This window comes from Girardinichthys multiradiatus, chromosome 12, assembly GCF_021462225.1.
Source record: "Girardinichthys multiradiatus isolate DD_20200921_A chromosome 12, DD_fGirMul_XY1, whole genome shotgun sequence".
NCBI classification, from domain to species: Eukaryota; Metazoa; Chordata; class Actinopteri; order Cyprinodontiformes; family Goodeidae; genus Girardinichthys; species Girardinichthys multiradiatus.
The window spans coordinates 29,308,476-29,330,373 of record NC_061805.1 but is presented as its reverse complement, the minus strand read 5'-3'; the positions used below and the strand labels follow the sequence as shown (position 1 = coordinate 29,330,373).

General features: G+C 37.9%; 1 protein-coding gene across 2 annotated transcripts in view; it reads right to left on the bottom strand.

Moving 5' to 3' along the window:
• Positions 1-21,898, bottom strand: part of bmpr1ba (bone morphogenetic protein receptor, type IBa) — a 95,858-nt gene that overhangs the window by 25,876 nt on the left and 48,084 nt on the right. For both annotated transcript variants that reach the window (XM_047381617.1, XM_047381618.1), the window contains exon 3: positions 1,248-1,666. In XM_047381617.1, the coding sequence (XP_047237573.1) occupies positions 1,248-1,353 (106 nt within the window). In that variant the 5' untranslated portion in view covers positions 1,354-1,666. The remainder of the gene's footprint in view (positions 1-1,247; positions 1,667-21,898) is intronic.

Genomic DNA, 21,898 nt, shown 5'->3' with positions numbered 1-21,898 from the left:
TTCAGTTCTGACAAAGCATTTTAATTATGGTTTGTCAAAGTTTTTTTTTTTTAACCCTGTCAGTAATCAGTGGCAAACTATTTGTTGGCATTCTATAACAATCAAACCATTCTTATAATTGCTGAACAGCTTTTTGCATTCTTCCAAAGGTATTTTGATTATTATTTTTGGGGATGAGCTCCAACTCTTTGAGGTTGGGAGGCCTCTTTGTCATCACCCTAATCTCCACAGATTCTCAATCAGATCCAAGTTGAAAATCTGCCTGTACCAGTCTAAATTGATAATATTACTTGTCTTGAGAAGAATAATGTTAGTAAAGTCTGAAGATTACATTAAATTTGCTGTGTGTAAGAATACGTTTGGGCATAACTACAAGTTTTTATTTAAAGACTTAATCTTCATAAAATTTTAAAAGCCTATGAAATTATATAAAAAAAACAAATTCTGTAAAGCCAAAAAGCACGCTTTCTTAAATGCATCACGATGCAACAAATCATGAAGATAAACTGACACACCCTCTTTGCAACACTTCAAATATCAAACTGTAGATACCAAACATTGACAATCAATGCGGCTGATGCTGGTAAACGTTACAACTGTCAGTTCTTCAGTACTTTGAAGAGTATTGTGTTTTATTTTTTCTTTATTCTGTAAGTTAAGGTAAATGACTTAATGTGTATGGCAATCTGCAAATGAACTGGTGCAATAAAAACATAAAATAATTTTAAAATACGTTTTAAATGCATGTTCTTAAAACTGTCATATATAATATAAGAATATCTTATATTCACACATTTTAATTTAAAAAGACAACTGAAATGCATAACTGAAAAATAAGGTAAAAAATGCTGATTAACTAATTCTGTTGATACTTTGTTTTGAAGAACTGGTGCTGATTAAATGTTCCACTGGGGTGCAGACATGGATACTACTTCCAAAAATATTTATTAATAAAACAATATATAGTTTGGTGTTTAGGATAATCTCTACAGAAAGTCCCGCAATTTTAAGATGTTTGATCAAAATCGCTATCATCAGAGGCAATTTACGGAATTCAGACACTGCATACCAAAGTGTGTTTATTAAAGTACCAACTCAAGAAAACACAACCTCAGTTTACACCATTGTTATAGTGTAAAAGAGCACATCTAATGAGCTGCAGCAGCACGACATCCTTGCACTGCCAAGGTAAAAACAGCCAAAGTATTAAGGGCAGCATTGAGTGGAGAAAGTTTAATGTAACTTACCGCTGGCATGTTGTTGGGGGGAAAACAGTCCAAGCAATAACAGAAGACTCCGACTCCAGAGACAGAGAGAGAGGTAGCCCCTCGGCTGTTCTCCCTGCCCTGGCATGGTACAAGTCTCCCTCTTCTGCTCCTCGCTTTTCCTCTGCGCTCTGTTCTTCAGCTCTCTCCACACGCCAGGCTCTGCTGCTCACACACACTGGCTCCCCTTCTGAGTGAGTGTGTGTAGTATGTGTCGGAAAGAGTAAGAGCAGGACGGGGTGGGGTGGGGGGGCGGAGTATCAGGCATGCAAGCCACTGCGTGAGTGTGTGGGTCCGTCGCAACGTGAGAGAGCGCACACCACACAAAACACATCAGCATCTGCAGCAGCCGTTGGTGCTGATTGTCCTCCAACCTGGTCTGACAGTAGCAGAGAGGCCAGCTGAGAAAGAAAGAGACATGGAGAGAGAGGAAAACAGGGGGGAGTTAACTTTACTCGCCTTGTGGGGAGGGCTGACCTGCTCACACACACATACACAAACACTCACACAGGCATGGAAAGAACACGGGGGCAGGGAGCAGACATGAGCAAGATGGGGTTTAGAAAAAAAGTTAAAAGGGTATGAAGGACACTGAAAACAAGCATTATGATTTCAGGGATATTGAGGCTCTAACTGTTTGCAGATTCTGCTTCAATGTGGAAATCACTTCTGCCTGCAAGGTGTGAGTTGAAAAATAACACAATAATTGATAACAGAGTTTTTGAGCAGTGGCAAGCTGTAAGGACTTTATTGAAGCTTGTAACTGAGGCTACTGGTCTTTTTGCCTCTTTAGTGCAAATGTTATACATTTGTTATTTTGGTCTTTTTGTATTCGACTTTTCCAGGTAGAAGTTAAAGCCGTCTATCTCAGGAGGACATTTTGTACTCAGATAAACAACCTGTGATCTAAAGATTTTTATGACCTACTCAGAGTCTCTGTAAAGGAAATACATGTCTCCTAAAAATAAAATCTATCAGCAGGAGGTTCCTCAGAGTTATGTTGATTTGATCAGGCATAATCTGCCATATTTCATAAGTGTCGAGCACAGGAGGGGACCAGGACCACTGTCAATGGAAATGGGATGTAATTTAAAATATATTTAAAAAAAATCTAATATTCTTTATTAATCACAGAGGGAAATTAAATGTTGCAGTAACTCTTACTATCTAGCTTTCTTCACAGAGTCATTATAGATGGTTATAGCTGTGTGCAGGAAGGATCTCTCGTAGCAATCTGTATTATAGCAGATATGAAAAAACCTCTCACTCTGACAAGGCAGTTCCCAGATCAGGGCCATCCTTCATTACAGTGGCAGATGCTGGTCTTTAAAGGAGGGGAAGCTCAATTTTAAGATCGCTGATTCGCTCATTTCGCTGTCTATCAAAAAGGGATTCAGCCTCAGACAGATCATCCAATCATCATGCAGAAGCTGAGCATCCGGGCCAGCCGAGGCCAGCCCACTGCCCCATAGACCCCAGAGACGCCGAGCGTCCGATGGGCACGACAAAGCCCAGCATTTTTGCTTCGCTATTGAACTCACTGTTTAAAGCACTGTGACGTTACAGGAATGAGTGAGAGGAAAGCCGCGTTGTTACCAGTGATAAGAAGCTGATTCTGAACAAACGTTGAACGCGTTGTAGCGCATATTTAGTCAATGGCATGTAGACGCAACAGTATATTTTTGATCACTTATTTGATGACATTTTAGGGGAAGCTGAGCTTCCCTTACAGTCTTAGAGCAATCGCCACTGCTTCATTATCAGTTTGTTGAGCCTTTTGTAAGTCAGACTCTGATGGTGCCATCACAGCAGATGACAGAAGAGATTGCTTTCTCCACAACAGACATATAGAAGATTTACAACATCTTCTGCAAACACTGAAGAACCTAAGCTTCCTCAAGAAGCACAGTCTGCTCAGTCCCTTCTTGTGCAAGGTGCAACAGCTTCACTGTTGTGCCTTCACTCCAGTCTGTTGTCTAGGTGACCACCATGATATATATAGTCCACCACAGCTTCTTCTAAAATGATGGAAATAGTGTTAAAAGAACTTGTTCAGAAATAAAGACTATACAGACTGTAGTGGTATGTAGATGCAAACCGTCAGAGTGCTCATATATAGTTTATTCTTCAGTCCAACATTCTACATGCAGTGTTTGAAATGCAAATTCAAACTTTATGGAATGCTCCTAGTACTTGGAAAATCCAACTTCGAAGGACAAAGACTGTGAAGATCGGGTTCAACTCATTTGTGTTGACAGCCACAACACTGAGCAGTTGATAAAAAATACAACCCTTCACCAGCAGCTTAAGAACTGAGCTAATAAAGAAAAAGTGCCTACTTCAAATGTGCCAAAAGATTACATTGTCCTGTAATTTTGCACTTAATATGACAACCTTATGCTATAATCAGAGAACAGGCCATTTCAGCCATATGCAAAACAATATTTAAGTTAAACTGGGCTAAAGGTTTTATAACTAGTAAGTCTCCAGACTGAGCTCCCAGCATCGGTCAGAATCATTTCTCACTTTTCTCCACACGTAGCAAAGTTTTAGTTTCGAACAATTTAATACTTGTATTTAGAAATTATGTTTTGCAAAACCATGCTGAGAACACCTTTTCTCACAGTGGTAGGCTGTTCAGGTGGCTGGCAGAGACACTTTAAAGGAGCTGTTAGAGATTACATCACCAAGGCCTGAGGCTTTTATACTAATAAATAAATGGGCTGAGACACTCTAATAGACCATTTCCTTTCCAGAGCTATCCTCTTGCCTTTTAGGCATTTACCGCTGACAAAACTGCATGTGTATGTACGTGTATATTTCTGCTTTGAACACTTCCCATTCTGCATAAAAAATGCATTAAAGATCTGAACCATCGCTATATGAGAAGCAGCTTTTTTCAGTGCAAAATATGTCTTACTTATAATTTATTGTTCTTCATATTTTGTTAATTTTCTTCTGAATACAAATAATGGAGATAAGGTTCATTAGCTCCTCAAAGAAAGAAAGAAAAGAAAATGTATTCATGAATAGATATCATGTCTGTGGTCCACGTTTCCTATGGAAGCTTTAAAAGTTCAAACAATTACCTGATCTCTTAACTGTTAAAAATAAATGAATGAATGAAATTCCAGGAATAATTTGCTCATGCAGTTACATGTACAATACAGAGTTACAGCAATCAGTAGACCAGAGATCGAAACTGGCCAATTTTCCCTTGATTGGTTCTGATCGGGGATTGACAGGTTAAATAGAGAAAAATCTGAATTTGTCACCTTATTTATGAAGCAAAGCAAAACTAAGAAATCCTAGAATATTATATAAACAACTCAATCAACAACCCATCCAAGCACTTTTTAAACCTAATAAAACTGATAAAGGTTATGCTTTGATTTTTAAGCAGAAATAATCTTTTTAATTCCTTCATTTTCAGTTTGTTTCAAAACTACTACATCTATCAAAGGGCTGCAACATATTTGCTTCTGTTAGATGTGTTACAGTCCTTAGAAATAAAGAAGGAAAAAGCATAATTGGTTAAAATCATAATCGACAAGTCCGATGCTCAAAGAAAGACGGAATGCAATATATGTCAGGAAAATCCTGATTGGTGCATATCTACTGTTAACATAACTTTAAAGCTACAATGACTGTCAACCTTTCCTTGGATCAATTTAATCTCTTAAAGCAAAGCAAAGCACAGTCTCATTTTAATATATGTCAAGTCTGTACTGGTAGTAAACTATATACTAAGGTATATTTCCTAGAACAAAATACAAAATTGGTCCAAATTGGAATCGGCAGGTCAGAAATCTGTATGGCCAAAGAAAGAAAAAACTAATTATGGTTGCTTGTTTAGTACTTAATATATGAAGTATGATCAACTGCAAAAAAGGTGACAACTGTTTAGATTTACTAGTTAATATTCTGATAATATTGCAACATGAAAATCACAGCTTGGCCATTTTGTCAGGGGTTTTGTTTTACACTAATATGAAAAGAAGTTTTCTTATGTACTCTTCTTATGAAGATATTTCACACATTATTATACCAATTATTTTGTAATGCACAAATTTTCCTGCCCTCCCTCCCACTTTGCTTCCGTCTTTCTTTCATCCACCCCTCCCCTCACCCCTCTTCTCCACTGAACCGGAATGTCATTTCAAGCATGTCTAACTGCGGGAAGCCTTTTAAAAACTGTGACAGCATTTGCCCCCAATAGCTGTGAAACTGTGCATGTGAGTGTGGGTGTTTGTGTGTGTCACGGGGCCTGCCTTCAATACCTTTAAGTAACTGTTTTTGAAGGGGTCACTTCTCGATCAACATATGATATCTTCTTTTCAAGCAAATCAGCACAGCCACGCATCACACACATACACACAAATGAACACACACGCAAGCACACACATGCTTTTCTTCACTGGAGTCGCCCTCATGCTGGGTGCATGATAAATGACTCACACTGGCACAAGTAAAGGATGAGCAGTAAAACCAAAGGAGAAAACTGGAGCACAGAAAAAGGCTAATGACAAGAAAACTACAAAGAATGATGGTTGTCTGCGCTCGTTTGAAGGAATGATGTCTGAAGAACAGATGATAAATGAAGCATGGCAACCTTTAGAGGAGAAGTGAGAGAGTTCAGAGAGCAGATGAGAAGAGGACGGAAAGCAGAAGGCTTATTTGTAAAGATTCTACCCTACGAGTGAGATTGCCTATATCTGAATCTTTAGCAGGAATGGTTCTTTGTCTCATGGGTTAATAGCATTCAGCTGCTTTTGCTCATTTAGATGAAATACCACAGCTGATGCCTGGGGTCAGTATTTATCTGACTGTCAACTCTGAATCATATTAGACATGCTGAAACAGCACAACAAAATAATGCCAACATCTTTCATTGGAGAGAAATTTTGTGCTTCACTATTACAGACCTTAGAAAGACTGTAATAGTTTTACTTCCCATTTTTCTTTATTCTCTTTAGCTACAATATTAGAAACAACCATTTTATCGATATTAAGCTGCAGGAGTTTTTATTTTATTTTACTAGAGCCAATCAGAGATTTTGTGGGTAATTTCAAATCACCAGTTATAACCTGCTAAATATGACAAGTAAAACTTTTACAATAAAATTGATATTTTCTTCCCCCTCAAAATGCAAAATGTGCTAGAACCCAAGATATAACTTTCTTTTTCAATAGGATTATTTCAAAAATAAATGAAAGCTAAGACCAACAAACCTTTAGAGGAAAAATTTCAGTTTTACTCTTATGTATTAGATTGTAAAATTTGTTCATATTGTAACTATTAGAGAGCCTTAAAAGCCATTCTGCTGCAACCAATAATCTATTTTTTTTATATTAGGACCAGAGATTACATAACACCACATGTGTGAGGCAGCAGTCAGTGTTACACACCTAATATTATAAAATAAAAACATGATTACATAGTTGGTATTTTAAAATGTCTTTAGCGTCCTATATTCGTCTTTGGCACAATTTAGTCCGGTTAGCATTGCTACCTGCAAACAACAGTGTCTTCGTGTGTATTTCCTACATTATTTGCTGAAGTCTAATACCCTGTTTAAAGGTATTAGCCTAAATGAACAGCAGAGATGCCTCTGCAGAAAATACAAATTTATTTCTAGTAGCTTTCTGTACCTTTAGTTCTTCTTGCTTCATTTAAAATTTTTTGCATGTTCTTCTTTTACTTCTGATTGCTTACTTGTCCATTTGGCTCTGCCTTGTAAAAGGTTAGAGGGAGCAGTTAAAAACTCATCTTGGGTTATAAAAATTACGGATAGTTAATTGTGCGTATGTTGTGTATCCTACAGTAGAAAAAAAAAACATGCCACATTTCTAGCCCACATCTTGTAAAGTTGGCAGTATGTCAACTGGGACAATCTTCAGAGACAGAGAGAAAATGGTGAGACTAGAAACCCCAACATATTTGTTACACCAGAAAATATCACCAATGTTAAATGTTTTGCGGTGTCTTTCATAATTGTGATACCCTTTACGCTTGTGGCACAAAAAGAAATGTCGGAAATGGATTCAAACTAAAATATTCCTTTCCTCTACCTTTATAAAGAAACATCATCCCATTCCACTTGTCTTTGTGAAGAACCACAAACATCCTATTTGGTTTAAAACACGTAAAAACTGCATTACTTCTGAGAACTTAAAATCCAAATCCATAATCTTTGATTGATCTGCTCACAGAACTGTATAATGCAAAATCACCTAATTTATACCACCTCCACTTACTTTTTCCTGGTTCTTTTTAACCGTTATCCTTGTATTTGATGTGAACTGACTAACAGACAGGGAATTAGGTCCATCTTCGAGAAACACCTCTGTGGCTCAGCAGCTCATCTGCTAATCCCCATCCATTCACTTCAGTTTTTCTTTAAACTAACAAGCAGTTTAACATAATCCACTTTAAACCTGTTCTGTTCACTCCCATTCACTGGTGAATTTACATAGCAATCCTTTCTGCCTGAATGCTTTGTGGAACAAGAGAAACACTGTGTGTGGGAATTGAGCTGGTTTCCTCTTTTTTGTGGTCCATTTCTGCTCTGAATTTCTCCACCTGAGGAAAGTTTATACGGTGATGCAATGAGGAAAGATAGTCTTTGTTTGGTTGTTCAACCCTTTGCATCAAAAGATAAAACATGTTCAAGATTTACTGGTGTTTAAAGTGGTGTTTATAAAAATGTCCTAGATCATGAAGGCTGGTCAGGAAGGAACTCTAGAGAGAGGATGAAAAATTGTCAGAAAGGGTCAGGAATGAACAGTGGTAAACATTCTGGTCCCGTGCCTGGGGTCTACTAAAATATTTTATAACTCATTAAGAATCCTACAACAGCTCAGTCAGATTAACACAGAGTGGGAAGAAAGGTGTGATGATGGAGCAGTGACACTTTCACCTCTGACCTCCACTGGAATTGTTTCTTTTTTGTTGTCGGCATTGCTTGAAGAGAATTTCTGTCATATGGGCTAAAGTAGGAGGAGACAGAATAAGCTCCACAGCAGAATCAGTTGGTGACCATTGGCCCTGGATAGGGGATCAAATGTTTGAAAACTAAAAAGTCCAATTTTTTTAGAAAAAGTGAAGGAGCCCTACTATGAGCTACCAGCTGAAAACACTCTTCAGTGAAGAGACTGTTACTGAAGGACAGTGCCGGTTTTTGGAATGAACGATGCCCTGGGTGAGCCCCTCCTTCTGTCCCTCCAACAACCAAGAAAAAGGCAGAAAAACATCAAAATTCTGGGGAGGGATGCATGGCTATTTTTAGTATTATTAATGCTCGAGGCACCTTGGGGGACCAAAAAATATCTAACACAACAAAAATGGTCTTGGTATGTTGGGAACAATTTAAAGGAGTGGTGTGAATATGGTTTAGAAAATATTTTTTCTGTTGTATTTGTATGTGTAATTTGAAGAATTTGTTTATGTTTTCATTATCAAGAGAGAACCCTCTCTCCTATTGGATGTGTGGCATAGCATGTTTATGCAGGTGCATCTTTTTGTAAGAATAATTTGCAGCCTGCAGTTTGCAGAAATTTCTCCAGGAGACTAATGCACTCAAATATGCACTTCACAAACCTGTAGATTTGTGAAGGAATCACAGACAGGATCTTCTAGAAAGTGGAGACACACTGTCTCCAGTTTCTGAAGGGTCCTGTGTGTAACCAGTGTGCCAAATGTGGAGAACATGAATGCAAAACACACCATACTGTAGTCTTTGATTTATGTTTTAAGTTGTGAATGCATGGCAAAAAATCCTAAAAAAATAAGGAAAAATAAAAAGCTTAATATCTGTGGTTTAGTCTGAAGGTAGTGAAAAGAAAAGAGGCGGCTGTGGTTCAGTAGGAAGAGTAGTCGTCTTGCAATCAGAAGGTTGTGGGTTCGGTTCCAGCTTCCTCCTGCTATATGTCAATGTGCCCCTAGGCAAGGCTCTTAACCTCAAGTTGCCTACTGATCTGTGTATTGGTGTATGAATGTGTATTCATACACCATATTCAGTGTATGAATGTGTGAGTGCGATTGGATGAATGTGGCTCTAGTGTAAAGCGATTTGAGCAGTCTGGATGACTGGAAAATTGCTATATAAGTTCAGTCCATTTACCATTCTATACTGTGACCATGATGCATTTTTTTAATCTTCCTCTTTTATCACAATTTTATAAGATGCACCGTTTTGGGACCTAAATATAAAAAGTGTAAATTTGTATAATAAATGATGATTGCTCCAAAAATAGTTATCAATTTTTGACTTAGTCAAGGCAGTAAAACCTTCTTTCAAAATATTCCACTTTTGTTTTTAGTTTTTGGAAAATATTACATACTCTATGTTTTTTTGCCTTCAAAAATCTGGTTTGTGTGGACAAAAACGGCAAAAGAATATATATAAAAGACTTAAATAACATGGCAAACTTTATTTTTATGGATAGGTCCGAAGCTGCTGAAAAGATTTGATGCAGTGAAAGTGATAAAAAATTTAAATAAATAAAGTTATATAATGCTTTTAAAGACGTACCCTTTTGGGAGATAAGTGTAAAAGTTGCTCCAAAATTAATAATGCATCAAAATCAGTATTGTTATCAATTTTTGACCTAGTCAAGGCTGTAACACCGAGATCCAAAATATTACATTTTGGCATTTAGCATATTTAGTGTTTTTCCCCTTATTTGGGAAAACGGGCTTTAAAATACAATCAGTCAGTCATTTTCTACCGCTTATTCCATAGTGGGTCGCGGGGGAGCTGGTGCCTATCTCCAGCAGTCTATGGGCAAGAGGCGGGGTACACCCTGGACAGGTTGCCAGTCCATCGCAGGGCAACACACAAACAACCATGCACACACTCATTCATACCCCTAAGGGCAATTTATAGTGACCAATTAACCTAACAGGCATGTCTTAAAAAATATATTTTTTAAACTTTATATCTATGGATATGTCTGAAGTTGTTGAAAATGTTTAAAAAATATATATTACATTTTTACAAGAGGTATCGTTTTGGGACACACTGATAAAAAGTGTATGTTCAATATAAAGATCCTTAAGGGTTAAAAATTAAGTCAGAGGACGCTGAAAGATTCCAAAAACGGACAAAATGTAAATGCTATTTTCTATAACATTTTAAGACATGTCAACTGTTCTTTAAGGCTATGCCAACGTGAGAGAAAGGCAAAACATTCAGCAGATAACAGGAAGGCTGAATAAAATACAACAAAGTTCTGTTTTATCCTTTTGGGCTTTGAACCTCTTTCTGTCATGGAACATGAAGGATCTTGGCAGCCGTCGTTGAAATTTAGTTACGTCAGTATGCGTAGCTAAAATGTATATGCCCTTCTCTGTCTACGAGTGGTAATTCATTTTAACCTCCTAATTATTTAACCATATTGTTTTATTGCAAATGTTATGTTACTGATGAAACTGTGTTGTCAGGAGAGCTAAACAATATATGGAATCTCATTCATTGTCGCAGCACCAATGTTTGCCATCGCTAATGTCTGCCATCATAAAGGTCTCCTCAGGTGCCAAACATTGCTGTCAAACAAGATTTTTAATTAATTTAAATCTGCATGGCAATCAAATATTTGGCTAGTTGGATGATCTCTAACTGCCCTTCAGGCCTACACCGGATGGATTTGTTTCATATGGCTGAGATGCTAAAGCTTACAAAAAACATTTTGAGAAATTGTAATGATGGAAAGGAAACAAGAGTCAGCAAAATGTGGGTTAAGCATAATCGAAATCGACATACCAATATTCAGCAATGTATCGCAATTACATGTTTTCCTAATATCGTGCAGCCCTAGTTGTCGGTTTAGCATAGTCAAAAGTATTTTCTTGTAAGTCAGAAAGTGAGGACGTTTTCTTTTCTTGTAAGGAACACATATTGCAACTTGCATTCATTGTTATCCAAGCTGTTCTCCCTACATAATGCTTTTCCTTGAACTGTGCTGCTAGAAAAAGAGTGTATCCATTTCTAGGGGAAAACAAGAGGTGGTGGTCTAATCTTATAAACGGACCTTTCCTGCTCTGTTTGAATGATTAGGTGACCAGTAAACCAAAAGAAATGGGACACCTTACTCTACCAGCCAGCAGGATAAACAGTGGCCATGGGCCTTGGGGGGAGGTGTGCATATATCCTCTAACTATTTTCTTTACTTTCTAGATTTTAAAAGTAAATCGTTTGAAATTCAGATTAAATCTGCATTTACTGTAAACTTCAAATTAACCAAAATATGGACTCACAATTTTTGCCTTTAAAATTAACTCAAATCCTTTAACAAAACAGTTTGGGCATGCTTAAAACATAACTAACACTAAAAATATAAACCCACATGCAAGCAGGCACACAGGCCCCCGAAGGTAGATGTTGAAATATTTAAACTTAATGAAAGCCTATTGATTGACTGGGAATGACTTCTACAGCTTGTTGTACAAAATTTAAAATGAAGTCACTCTTTCACTTTATGACTAGCATATGATCATTAACAAGGATTGGTGTAGTTAAGGTGAGGTATAAGAAAAACAAAATTACAATATCTGAAAATACACACCTCTTATCATGATGCCATAAATTAATTACTGCTTATTGCTGTTATACATTTTTTATAAAGATAGTTTGCTTTCAAATAAAGTGCTTTGTAGACTAGTATTTCTGCGTGATTATTGTCCTGATAGTTCGCTAAAAGGCACACAAATGCGAAATTCAAATTTCCTAAAGTCAGATAAATTGATTCAATATAGTTAAGATTTTTGTGAAAGACACACACACAAGCACCTGCATTCATTTTGAGCGTGGAAGAAGCCAAATGAATGAACCCCCATAGTAAAGAAACAGGCATGAAAGAGTGCTTAAGAAGAGACCAACTGGTCAAATTGGTGGAAGTTTAAAAATGGCATGGCAGGGTAGAAAAAAACAGAAAAGAGTAGGAGCTGAAAGAACAAGAGCTTTCCCACCTGCTCTGTGTGATATCTCCCTGCCTACTATAGTGATTCATAAATCAGCTTTTCAAACACTGAGGATCACAGACTGCAGCCACCCACATGGCTTTACTCCCTAACAATGACTGCTATCTGTAACTAAATAAAGGTTGAAAATCAAAATTGGAGTTGCAACTTTACCAAACTGTTTATCTGGCTGGCATAACTAATTAAATAATAAATGCTGAAAGATTTTAGAACACAGAAAACCTCATTAAGTATTCTACTAATGTACGTAAATGCTCAACTAAGACATTTAAAAATGCATGTATATATATATATATATATATATATATATATATATATATATATATATATACATATGTATATATATATATACACACGCACACCAACTATACCCTTAGTCAATAAACTAATTGTTGTCTTACTCAATGCTCCTAACAGCTAGAAAAATCTCTGGTCACTTTCTCTGGGATCTCAATGAAATGACTAAAAACTGTAGGAACTGTGTGATGGGACATTTTAACCAATAACTCAAAGTATATCAAAAACCTCGCTTCATCAGTTAGTTCCCTGTTGACATTGAGCAGTTTGTAGTCATTCGTGCAGTTTGGATTGGATTTTTCAGTAGTGTCATGATTTTCAGCACAAGAAAATGGTAAATGGATTAAACTTGGTTTGGACTTTTCCAGTCATACCAACCATTTAAAACACTTTGTACACTAGACTGACATTCAGATTCTTACACCAACACACAGACTGGTTCCCCCTCAGGCTCAGCAGCCCCATATCCACCCAGGAATAACTAGAAACTAGTAAACATAAAGTATTGCAAGTGCCTGAATTCTAATTCCATTACAATGTTGGAAGGGTATCTTAAACAGAGTGACACACTTAAATGTAACTGGACAAATATGCTAAATTCTCAATAGAAAATTCTCCATATAAAATATTGCAGGCAAACTTCTGAGAGTATGCTGCATTTTTTTATTGACCAACAACACATTAACTGATTTTAAAATATTGCATGATTCAGAGTCCAATCCAAATTTAGTGTAGATAATCAAATGCCTTTATGTCAGAAACTATGTATTACAATCATCATAGGCGTTTTTGGTAAGCTCTCTATATAACACCATTTGCCTGAAACAATATGACCATTTTGGCAGATATAAATTTAAAAACTTTCTGACTTGTAATAAAGATGTACCAGTAGGGGTGGAAAGTAACAAATGACATTTACTTGCATTACTGTAATTAAGTCTGTTTGCCTGTGTTTTGCTTTTTTTCAAGTAGTTTACAATAGCTGAACCTTTACCTTGCTCTGTAGGTTTGTCACAGTAAAAAAAAATATATACTAAATTGAATAAGAAAAAATATTATATATATATATATATATATATATATATATATATATATATATATATACTCACCGGCCACGTGGCATAGATTCAACAAGGTACTGCAAACTTTACTCAGAGAGTTTGGTCCATATTGACATGATAGCATCACACAGATGCTGCAAATTTGTCAGCTGCACATCCATGATACGAATCCCCCGTTCCAAAACATCACAAAGGTGCTTTGTTGGATTGACATCTGGTTACTGTGGAGGCCATTTGAATACAGTGAACTCATTGTCATGTTCAAGAAACCAGTCTGAGATCATTCGTGCTTTATGACATGGCGCGTTATCCTGCTGGAAGTAACCATCAGAAGATGGGTACAATGTGATCATAAAGGGATGGACGTGGACAGCAACAATACTCAGGTAGGCTGTGGCGTTGACACAATGCTCAATTGGTACTAAAGGGGGCAAAGTATGCCAAGAAAATATCCCCCACACCATTACACCACCACCACCATCCTGAATCATTGATACAAGGCAGGATGGATCCATGCTTTCATGTTGTTGAAGCCAAATTCTGACTCTACCATCTGAATGTCGCAGCAGAAATCGAGACTCATCAGACCAGGCAATGTTTTTCCAATCTTCTATTGTCCAATTATGGTGAGCCTGTGCGAATTGTAGCCTCAGTTTCCTGTTCTTAGATGACAGGAGTGGCACCCAGTGTGGTCTTCTGCTACTGTAGCTGATCCACCTCAGGGTTTGACGTGTTGTGCATTCAGAGATGCTCTTCTGCATGTCTTGGTTGTAACGAGTGGTTATTTGAGTTACTGTTGCCTTTCTATCAGCTCGAACCAGTCTGGCCATTCTCCTCTGACCGCATCAATAAGGCATTTGCGCCTACAAAACTGCCGCTCACTGGATATTTTACCTTTTTCGGACCATTCTCTGTAAACCCTAGAGATGGTAGTGCGTGAAAATCCCAGTAGATCAGCAGTTTCTGAAATACTCAGACCAGCCCGTCTAGCACCAACAACCATGCCACGTTCAAAGTCACTTAAATCACCTTTCTGATGCTCGGTTTGAACTGCAGCAGATCGTCTTGGCCATGTCTACATGCCTAAATGCATTGAGTTGCTACCACGTGATTGGCTGATTAGAAATTTGAGTTAACGAGCAGTTGGACAGGTGTACCTAATATAGTGGCCGGTGAGTATATATATATATATATATATATATATATATATATATATATATATATATATACCTATCTATATGCTGCAAAAATTCATGAGCACATAAAGAAGATCAGATCCACTACCAATAGGCAGTCTAAAACACGACTCTTTTTATAAATATAACTATTTTCCCCTCATTCCAAATTGTTTCTGAACTGTTCTGCTATGCTGAAGCCTCAATGCTCTTGCTTTGCTTCTCTCCCCTCGGAGCTCGAGGCTTTTGTGAACAACCATTAGAACAGAACGAACAATAAATCACTTACCATCTACAGACTTTTAAATGAAAACCGTGAAAACAACCTAACTGTCAAATTTTTAATTTAAATGAAATTAAAACTTTACCACAATGCAGAGAACAATGACTTCTTTGTTCAAAAGAAAAGACGGAAACTGAAGATGAAAAGTTATGCATCAGAAAACGGTTTTTCATTGTTTCATACATGTCAGTTTTTTAACAACTGAAATATATATATTCTACAGTATCAAGTGATTCTAATTTCTGCCTTATACAGACAGAGAGATCTCGAGGGGTCGTAACAATTAACATACACACACATATATATATATATATATATATTTATGCACACACACACACACACACACACACACACACACGCACGCACACAAGAAACAACAGCAGTGATCCATTGGCTGGGTTAGGAATCAGGTCCCAACATGGAGGCAGATCAATTAGATGCTAGGGATGCTGTAATAACCTATCAAATACAGCTAATGTTGACCTCCACGAAAAAGAAGAAAAGCCATGGCGACACTTCAGAGACCAGTTTAATTATTAATACAAGAAAGGCAACAGCTTTATTATGTAGTGTATTAATCTGTCTGCACTTCAAAGATTAATAGCAAACCTGCGCAGCACTCGGAGCTTAGTAAGAAACTATGCTAATTTTTCTTGGACAGTGGTGCATGACATGCTAATGTTTTTTTAATATATATATAGTTGCTACTGAACTTAATCTAAAGCTAAAAATGGCATAATTTTCGATAACCAGGACCAAATCTTGTTACTACGGGTAGGAGTCAATAAATGCACAGTATATGGTTCAAGTCTATGACCATGTTAACAAGCGAAATAATATTTCAACAACAAATGTAAATGATATCAGTTTTATCTGGTACTTGTGATTATAATTTGTAATGCCCAAAGCTGAAAACAGAATCAGGCACTTAGTTTGGAGTCAGGTATTTAAAACTATGAGCTATGAGGGACAGTTGATATATTGGACAAAAGATGAGATGAAAATCAGAACTGCCAGGTTCTAGGGAAGAGGAAAGCAACAGAGAAGCTTCATAGATACAGTGAAGGATGCAAAGGATTTGGTATTACAGAGAAGGATGCTGAGATGGGGGTGATGATCAGCTGCAGAGAACCCTAAAGACAGCAGCTGACAGAAAATTAGGAATTTATGTTTACACATAATGCCTCACAAATATTCATAATGTCATATGTTTTATTTTTGTGCTGCATTTTCATTTATAAAGATTCCCCTTAATTTTAAAACTGTTTGAGGCCAATATCTGGAGCTAAACTGGGGCCATTCAAACAAAAAAAATTTGAACCTGAAAAATAAAAGTTTGTTCAAAAATAAAACATTTGAACCTGAAAAATTATTTTGAACCTCCCCCCAAAAAATGTGAAAACTGTAAAAAAAAGTTTTGCAACTGAAAAAAAAAAACCAGATGTGAAGCAGGAAAAAAAAAAAAGTTCAAAACTACTTTTCAGATTAAATTTTTTTTTTTTGAACTTGCAGATTTTTTTTCGGCTTCAAACTTTTGGCCCTGTTTTGGCATGGGGGGCGGGGCCTCAGACCACGGGGGTGCGGAATCATGACTGACAGCTCAACACAGCGGCTGAACAACATATTCCCAGCTGTTGCATTCAGGGACCATGGGGACAATATTCTATTTATATATGTGATTGGTTTTGAAAGATAACATGCTTCACCAATAGAAGCAGCTTGCGTGAATACACAACGTGCATCTCAGTGGAGAAAATATGATCTTGACAGATTTGCACAGCATTTTAAGTCTGTGCTGAAGATTTCCCATGCTCTCAACATAAAGCAAAAGAACCACTAGACTAAGCGACGGTATGAAACCAGATGCAAAACGAGCCGGTATTTTCCGACTATCCTTGCATAATTAAGCCTGGACTTGTTTTCACATGGACTGGACCCGGGTTTCGGTTTCTGGTGCATTTTTGATTAAAACGTGTTTGGTCTTGATTTAGTGAAGTAACTCACAGCCAGGGGCAAACTGGCATACGGGGCAACCGAGGAAATCCCCGGTGGACTGCTGGCTTAGGCATTTCTTATTTTGTGAATGTTTAGATTTTAATAACTGCCTTTCACAGATGCAGGGCTGAACCACCGGCTCACCGCCCTGCACAGTCGCAGGGCGAGCGCAACATCAAGTACGCAAGAGGTGACAGTTTCTGGGGCACTTATATTCTTGACCATTGTGCCCTAAACTATGCCATATCAACCTGTTAAGGATAACCTGTATTTATATGACTCATAGCAGTGTTTCCCACTTATACCATAATGATATAAAGCATAAGTTCTAATGTTTCCCTTTTGTTAGAATAGGATAAGAATGCTCATCGATACACATTACAAGGATAAATGGCCCAAGGTTTGTCATGAATGACCTGTGGCTGGGGCACTGGGTTTGATGGTGGAGCAGGATGTAACTGGTTTGATTAGAATGCAGAAGCACACTTAGATTAAGGATGGACACCCGCTACTACACAACCTACCAGATAGACACCACAATGGTGACACATACAGTCTACTGATAAACACTGAGGGAGGGCACATCCATTGCATCGGAGTGCCAGATATAAAACTGCATGTGACCTTTTTTCGGGGCTCTTCATCATCCTTTCACAGACTGTGATGAGCTTCAAGAGGTAGTCACCTGAAATGGTTTTCACTTCACAGGTGTGCCCTGTCAGGTTTAATAAGTGGGATTTCAAGCCTTATAAATGGGGTTGGGACCATCATTTGTGTTGTGCAGGAGGTGGATACAGTACACAGCTGGTAGTCCTACTGAATAGACTGTTAGAATTTGTATTATGGCAAGAAAAAAGCAGCAAAGTAAAGAAAAACGAGTGGCCATCATTACTTTAAAAAATGAAGGTCAGTCAGTCCGAACAATTGGGAAAACTTTGAAAGTGTCACCAAGAGCAGTCGCAAAAACCATCAAGTGCTACAAAGAAACTGGCTCACTTGAGGACCGCCCCAGGAAAGGAAGACCAAAAGTCACCTCTGCTGTGGACGATAAGTTCATCCGAGTCACCAGCCTCAGAAATCGCAGGTTAACAGCAGCTCAGATAAGAGAACAGGTCAATGCCACACAGGGTTCTAGCAGCAGACACATCTCTAGAACAACTGTTAAGAGGAAACTGTGTGAATCAGGCCTTCATGGTAAAATAGCTGCTAAGAAACCACTGCTGAGGACAGGCAACAAGCAGAAGAGATTTGTTTGGGCTAAAGAACACAAGGAATGGACTTTAGACCAGTGGAAATCTGCGCTTTGGTCTGATGAGTCCAAGTTTGGGATCTTTGGTTCCAACCACCGTGTCTTTGTGCGGCGCAGAAGAGGTGAAAGGATGGACTGTACATGCCTTGTTCCCACCATGAAGCATGGAGGAGGAGGTGTGATGGTGTGGGGGTGCTTTGCTGGTGACAATCCGGTGCTAACCCGGATTGTATCCAAAAAACATAAAACCACGGCTTCCCAAATCACAGCAGAATTAAATGTGCACCTCAACTCTCCTGTTTCCACCAGAATTGTCCGTCGGGAGCTCCACAGGATCAATATACACGGACGGGCTGCTATAGCCAAACCTTTGGTCACTCATGCCAATGCCAAACGTCGGTTTCAACGGTACAAGGAGTGCAAATCTTAGGATGTGGACAATGTGAAACATGTATTGTTCTCTGATGAGTCCACCTTTACTGCTTTCTCCACATCCGGGAGAGTTACGGTGTGGAGAAGCCCCAAAGAAGCGTACCACCCAGACTGTTGCATGCCCAGAGTGAAGCATGGGGGTGGATCAGTGATGGTTTGGGCTGCCATATCATGGCATCCCCTTGGCCCAATACTTGTGCTAGATGGGCGCGTCACTGCCAAGGACTACCGAACCATTCTTGAGGACCATGTGCATCCAATGGTTCAAACATTGTATCCTGAAGGCGGTGCCGTGTATCAGGATGACAATGCACCAATACACACAGCAAGACTGGTGAAAGATTGGTTTGATGAACATGAAAGTGAAGTTGAACATCTCCCACAGCCTGCACAGTCACCAGATCTAAATATTATTGAGCCACTTTGGGGTGTTTTGGAGGAGCGAGTCAGGAAACGTTTTCCTCCACCAGTATCACATAGTGACCTGGCCACTATCCTGCAAGAAGAGTGGCTTAAAATCCCTCTGACCACTGTGCAGGACTTGTATATGTCATTCCCAAGACGAATTGACGCTGTATTGGCCGCAAATGGAGGCCCTACACCATACTAATAAATTATTATATATATATATATATAAAGTGGTGGTTCACTTCATCATATTTTTTCCTCAGAGATGCGCGTCGTGTATTCACGTAAGCTGCTTCTATCGGTGAAGAATGTTATCTTTAAAAACCAATCATATATATATAGAATATCAATGATGTATTACAGATAATTCCAGTCCCCACGGTCCCTGAATGCAACAGCTGGGAATATGTTGTTCAGCCGCTGTGTTGAGCTGTCAGTCATGATTCCGCAGCCCCATGATCTGAGACCCCGCCCCCCACGTAAAAACAGGGCCAAAAGTTTGAAGCCGAAAAAAAAATCTGCAAGTTCAAAAAAAAAAACTTGAATCTGAAAAGTAGTTTTGAACTTTTTTTCCCCCAGATTCACATGTGTTTTTTTTTTTTCAGTTGCAACAAACTTTATGGCCCCAATTTAGCTCCATAATATCTCCTCTTTTCTTTTATGAAATGCACGAGACAGACTTTCTTCTGCACATAAAAAAGTAACCAAGTAACTGTCACTTGTATTTAAGTAAACATTTTTTAACAAACTGTAGTTTGACTTGACAACATTATTTTTGTACATTTGCCGCTTCTGAAAGCCAAATGTACTAAAGATGCTGGAGTGAAAAGATTCTAGGTGTAGCAGAAAACAGTCAGTTGCTGCAGAGGTCACTCATAGAGTAAACAATGTATCTATTTTGTCAGGTTGAAGTTGTTTAGTGTTAAGTTTGGAAGCTGTTTTGCTGAAAGGCAAGAAACTATGCAGCTTTTTTAGGGTTAGGTTATATATACATACCTAGGCTAAATATGCATACAAATACATTGTTGCTGTAAATTATATTGGCCATCTGAGAATAAAAATCATCACATTAGCACTGTACCTATGTGTGTATATATATTTATAGGTCTATATTTTTCATCAAAATTTCAACCCAGAAGTAGGAAGTGGACCAGTCTGTCAGGAACTTCCGGGCCACTTTTCCTCGTCAGTCCTGCCCCGGGTACAGCTTAGGTATTGCAATGTATTTAATAAATACATTTACATGATTTTAATTTTCCTCCTTATTCAAAACTAAATTTATAAGAATAATGACGCCTTGGTTTAAGATCAAAATCATTCAGTGTCAATAACAAATCAGGGCAAGCATTTTTTTACAATTATTTAAACTTGCAAAATGAGAAGTACAAACTAAAATCTGGATCAAACACGCTATGAACTGCTGTCATGCAAGGGGCGCATTGACCAAAGATTTTTCTGAACTAAAGAACTTACTTAATTCCTGCTGCAAAGGAGGCACATGCCTGTCATGAGGCAAAATAATTGAAAGAGTAGACGTGTTGTTTTTGAGCTGTCACTAGAGCAAGAGTTTGGAGCAGTAGTTTTAAAAACCATTGACATGTAACTGACAGTTACATGTTAGCTATGAAATAAAAGGACACAATAGAGTAATCAGAGCCACAATATCTAAATATCTAAACTTGTTAGGGAACATTTGTTACTGTTAGATCATTCGCAACTCTTAGGTCATGAGCACTGATATACAAACATAGGTTTCTGGTAATTCCAATTAACCATTATAAACTAACCTAGTTTTGCTTTTAGTCTGTGTGGCCTCACACAAATAAAAGAGCTACACGTGTTTCTGTAACCAATGGCTATTTTTTCTGAAGCCTAGAATAGCCCAGTCTAATACAACGATTCACTCCTGATTACTGTGCGACAATTCTGTAGCACCAACAAATTATCAGAAAAATTACTTGTTGTTACTTGTTCTAGGACTTGTTCAGAGCCAAATAAGTAGGGGACACCAGGGGCTGAAACGTGACCTGCAAACTGCCTGTGAACCCTACACCTGCATTCACACAAGAACTCACACTGATACAAAGACAGACATCCATCCACACAGACATAGGAACCACAAATTCATTCACATTTCATTGCCCATGACACCAGTTTCTCTAGAGCTGCCAAAGGGCCACAATTTGACCGACTGATTACACCATCTGGTAGGCAAAACACTGCTGCTTTGTTAGTACTCTCCCGCATAGACTTTACCAAACAATTACAAACATCGTGTAAAGGGTTTAGAAGAGATTACCCCTTAACACGTCCAAGGAGAGTAGGGATAGAAAGATTGTAAGTTAAGGGTGACTGAAGAAAACAATCAAGTATTTGGATTAAAACAGGCAATCCAGAAAGAAGAAAATAGGTAACTGAACAAAATTGTTTAATATGCTATAAAGATAATAAACCTAAATACCACTCACTTGAAAATAAAACTTGTAATAAAGTCTTTCTTATTCGTTTATTTTATACATTACATCAATTACCAATAGTTTAGTGACATTCTTTGAATAACTGATACATTTTAATAAAATCCAACAATTTCCTTGGACCTATCATCCAGGAAAGTACAAAAAGTAATTTGTTGTGCAAGCTAATTCTTTATACAAAGCTTTTTGAAATTCAGCTCACATTAATTAAAACTGAATTAGTTCATGTTTATAGTTCATTACCTAAAATTCAGAGCTAGAACCATAGTCCGAGCTTG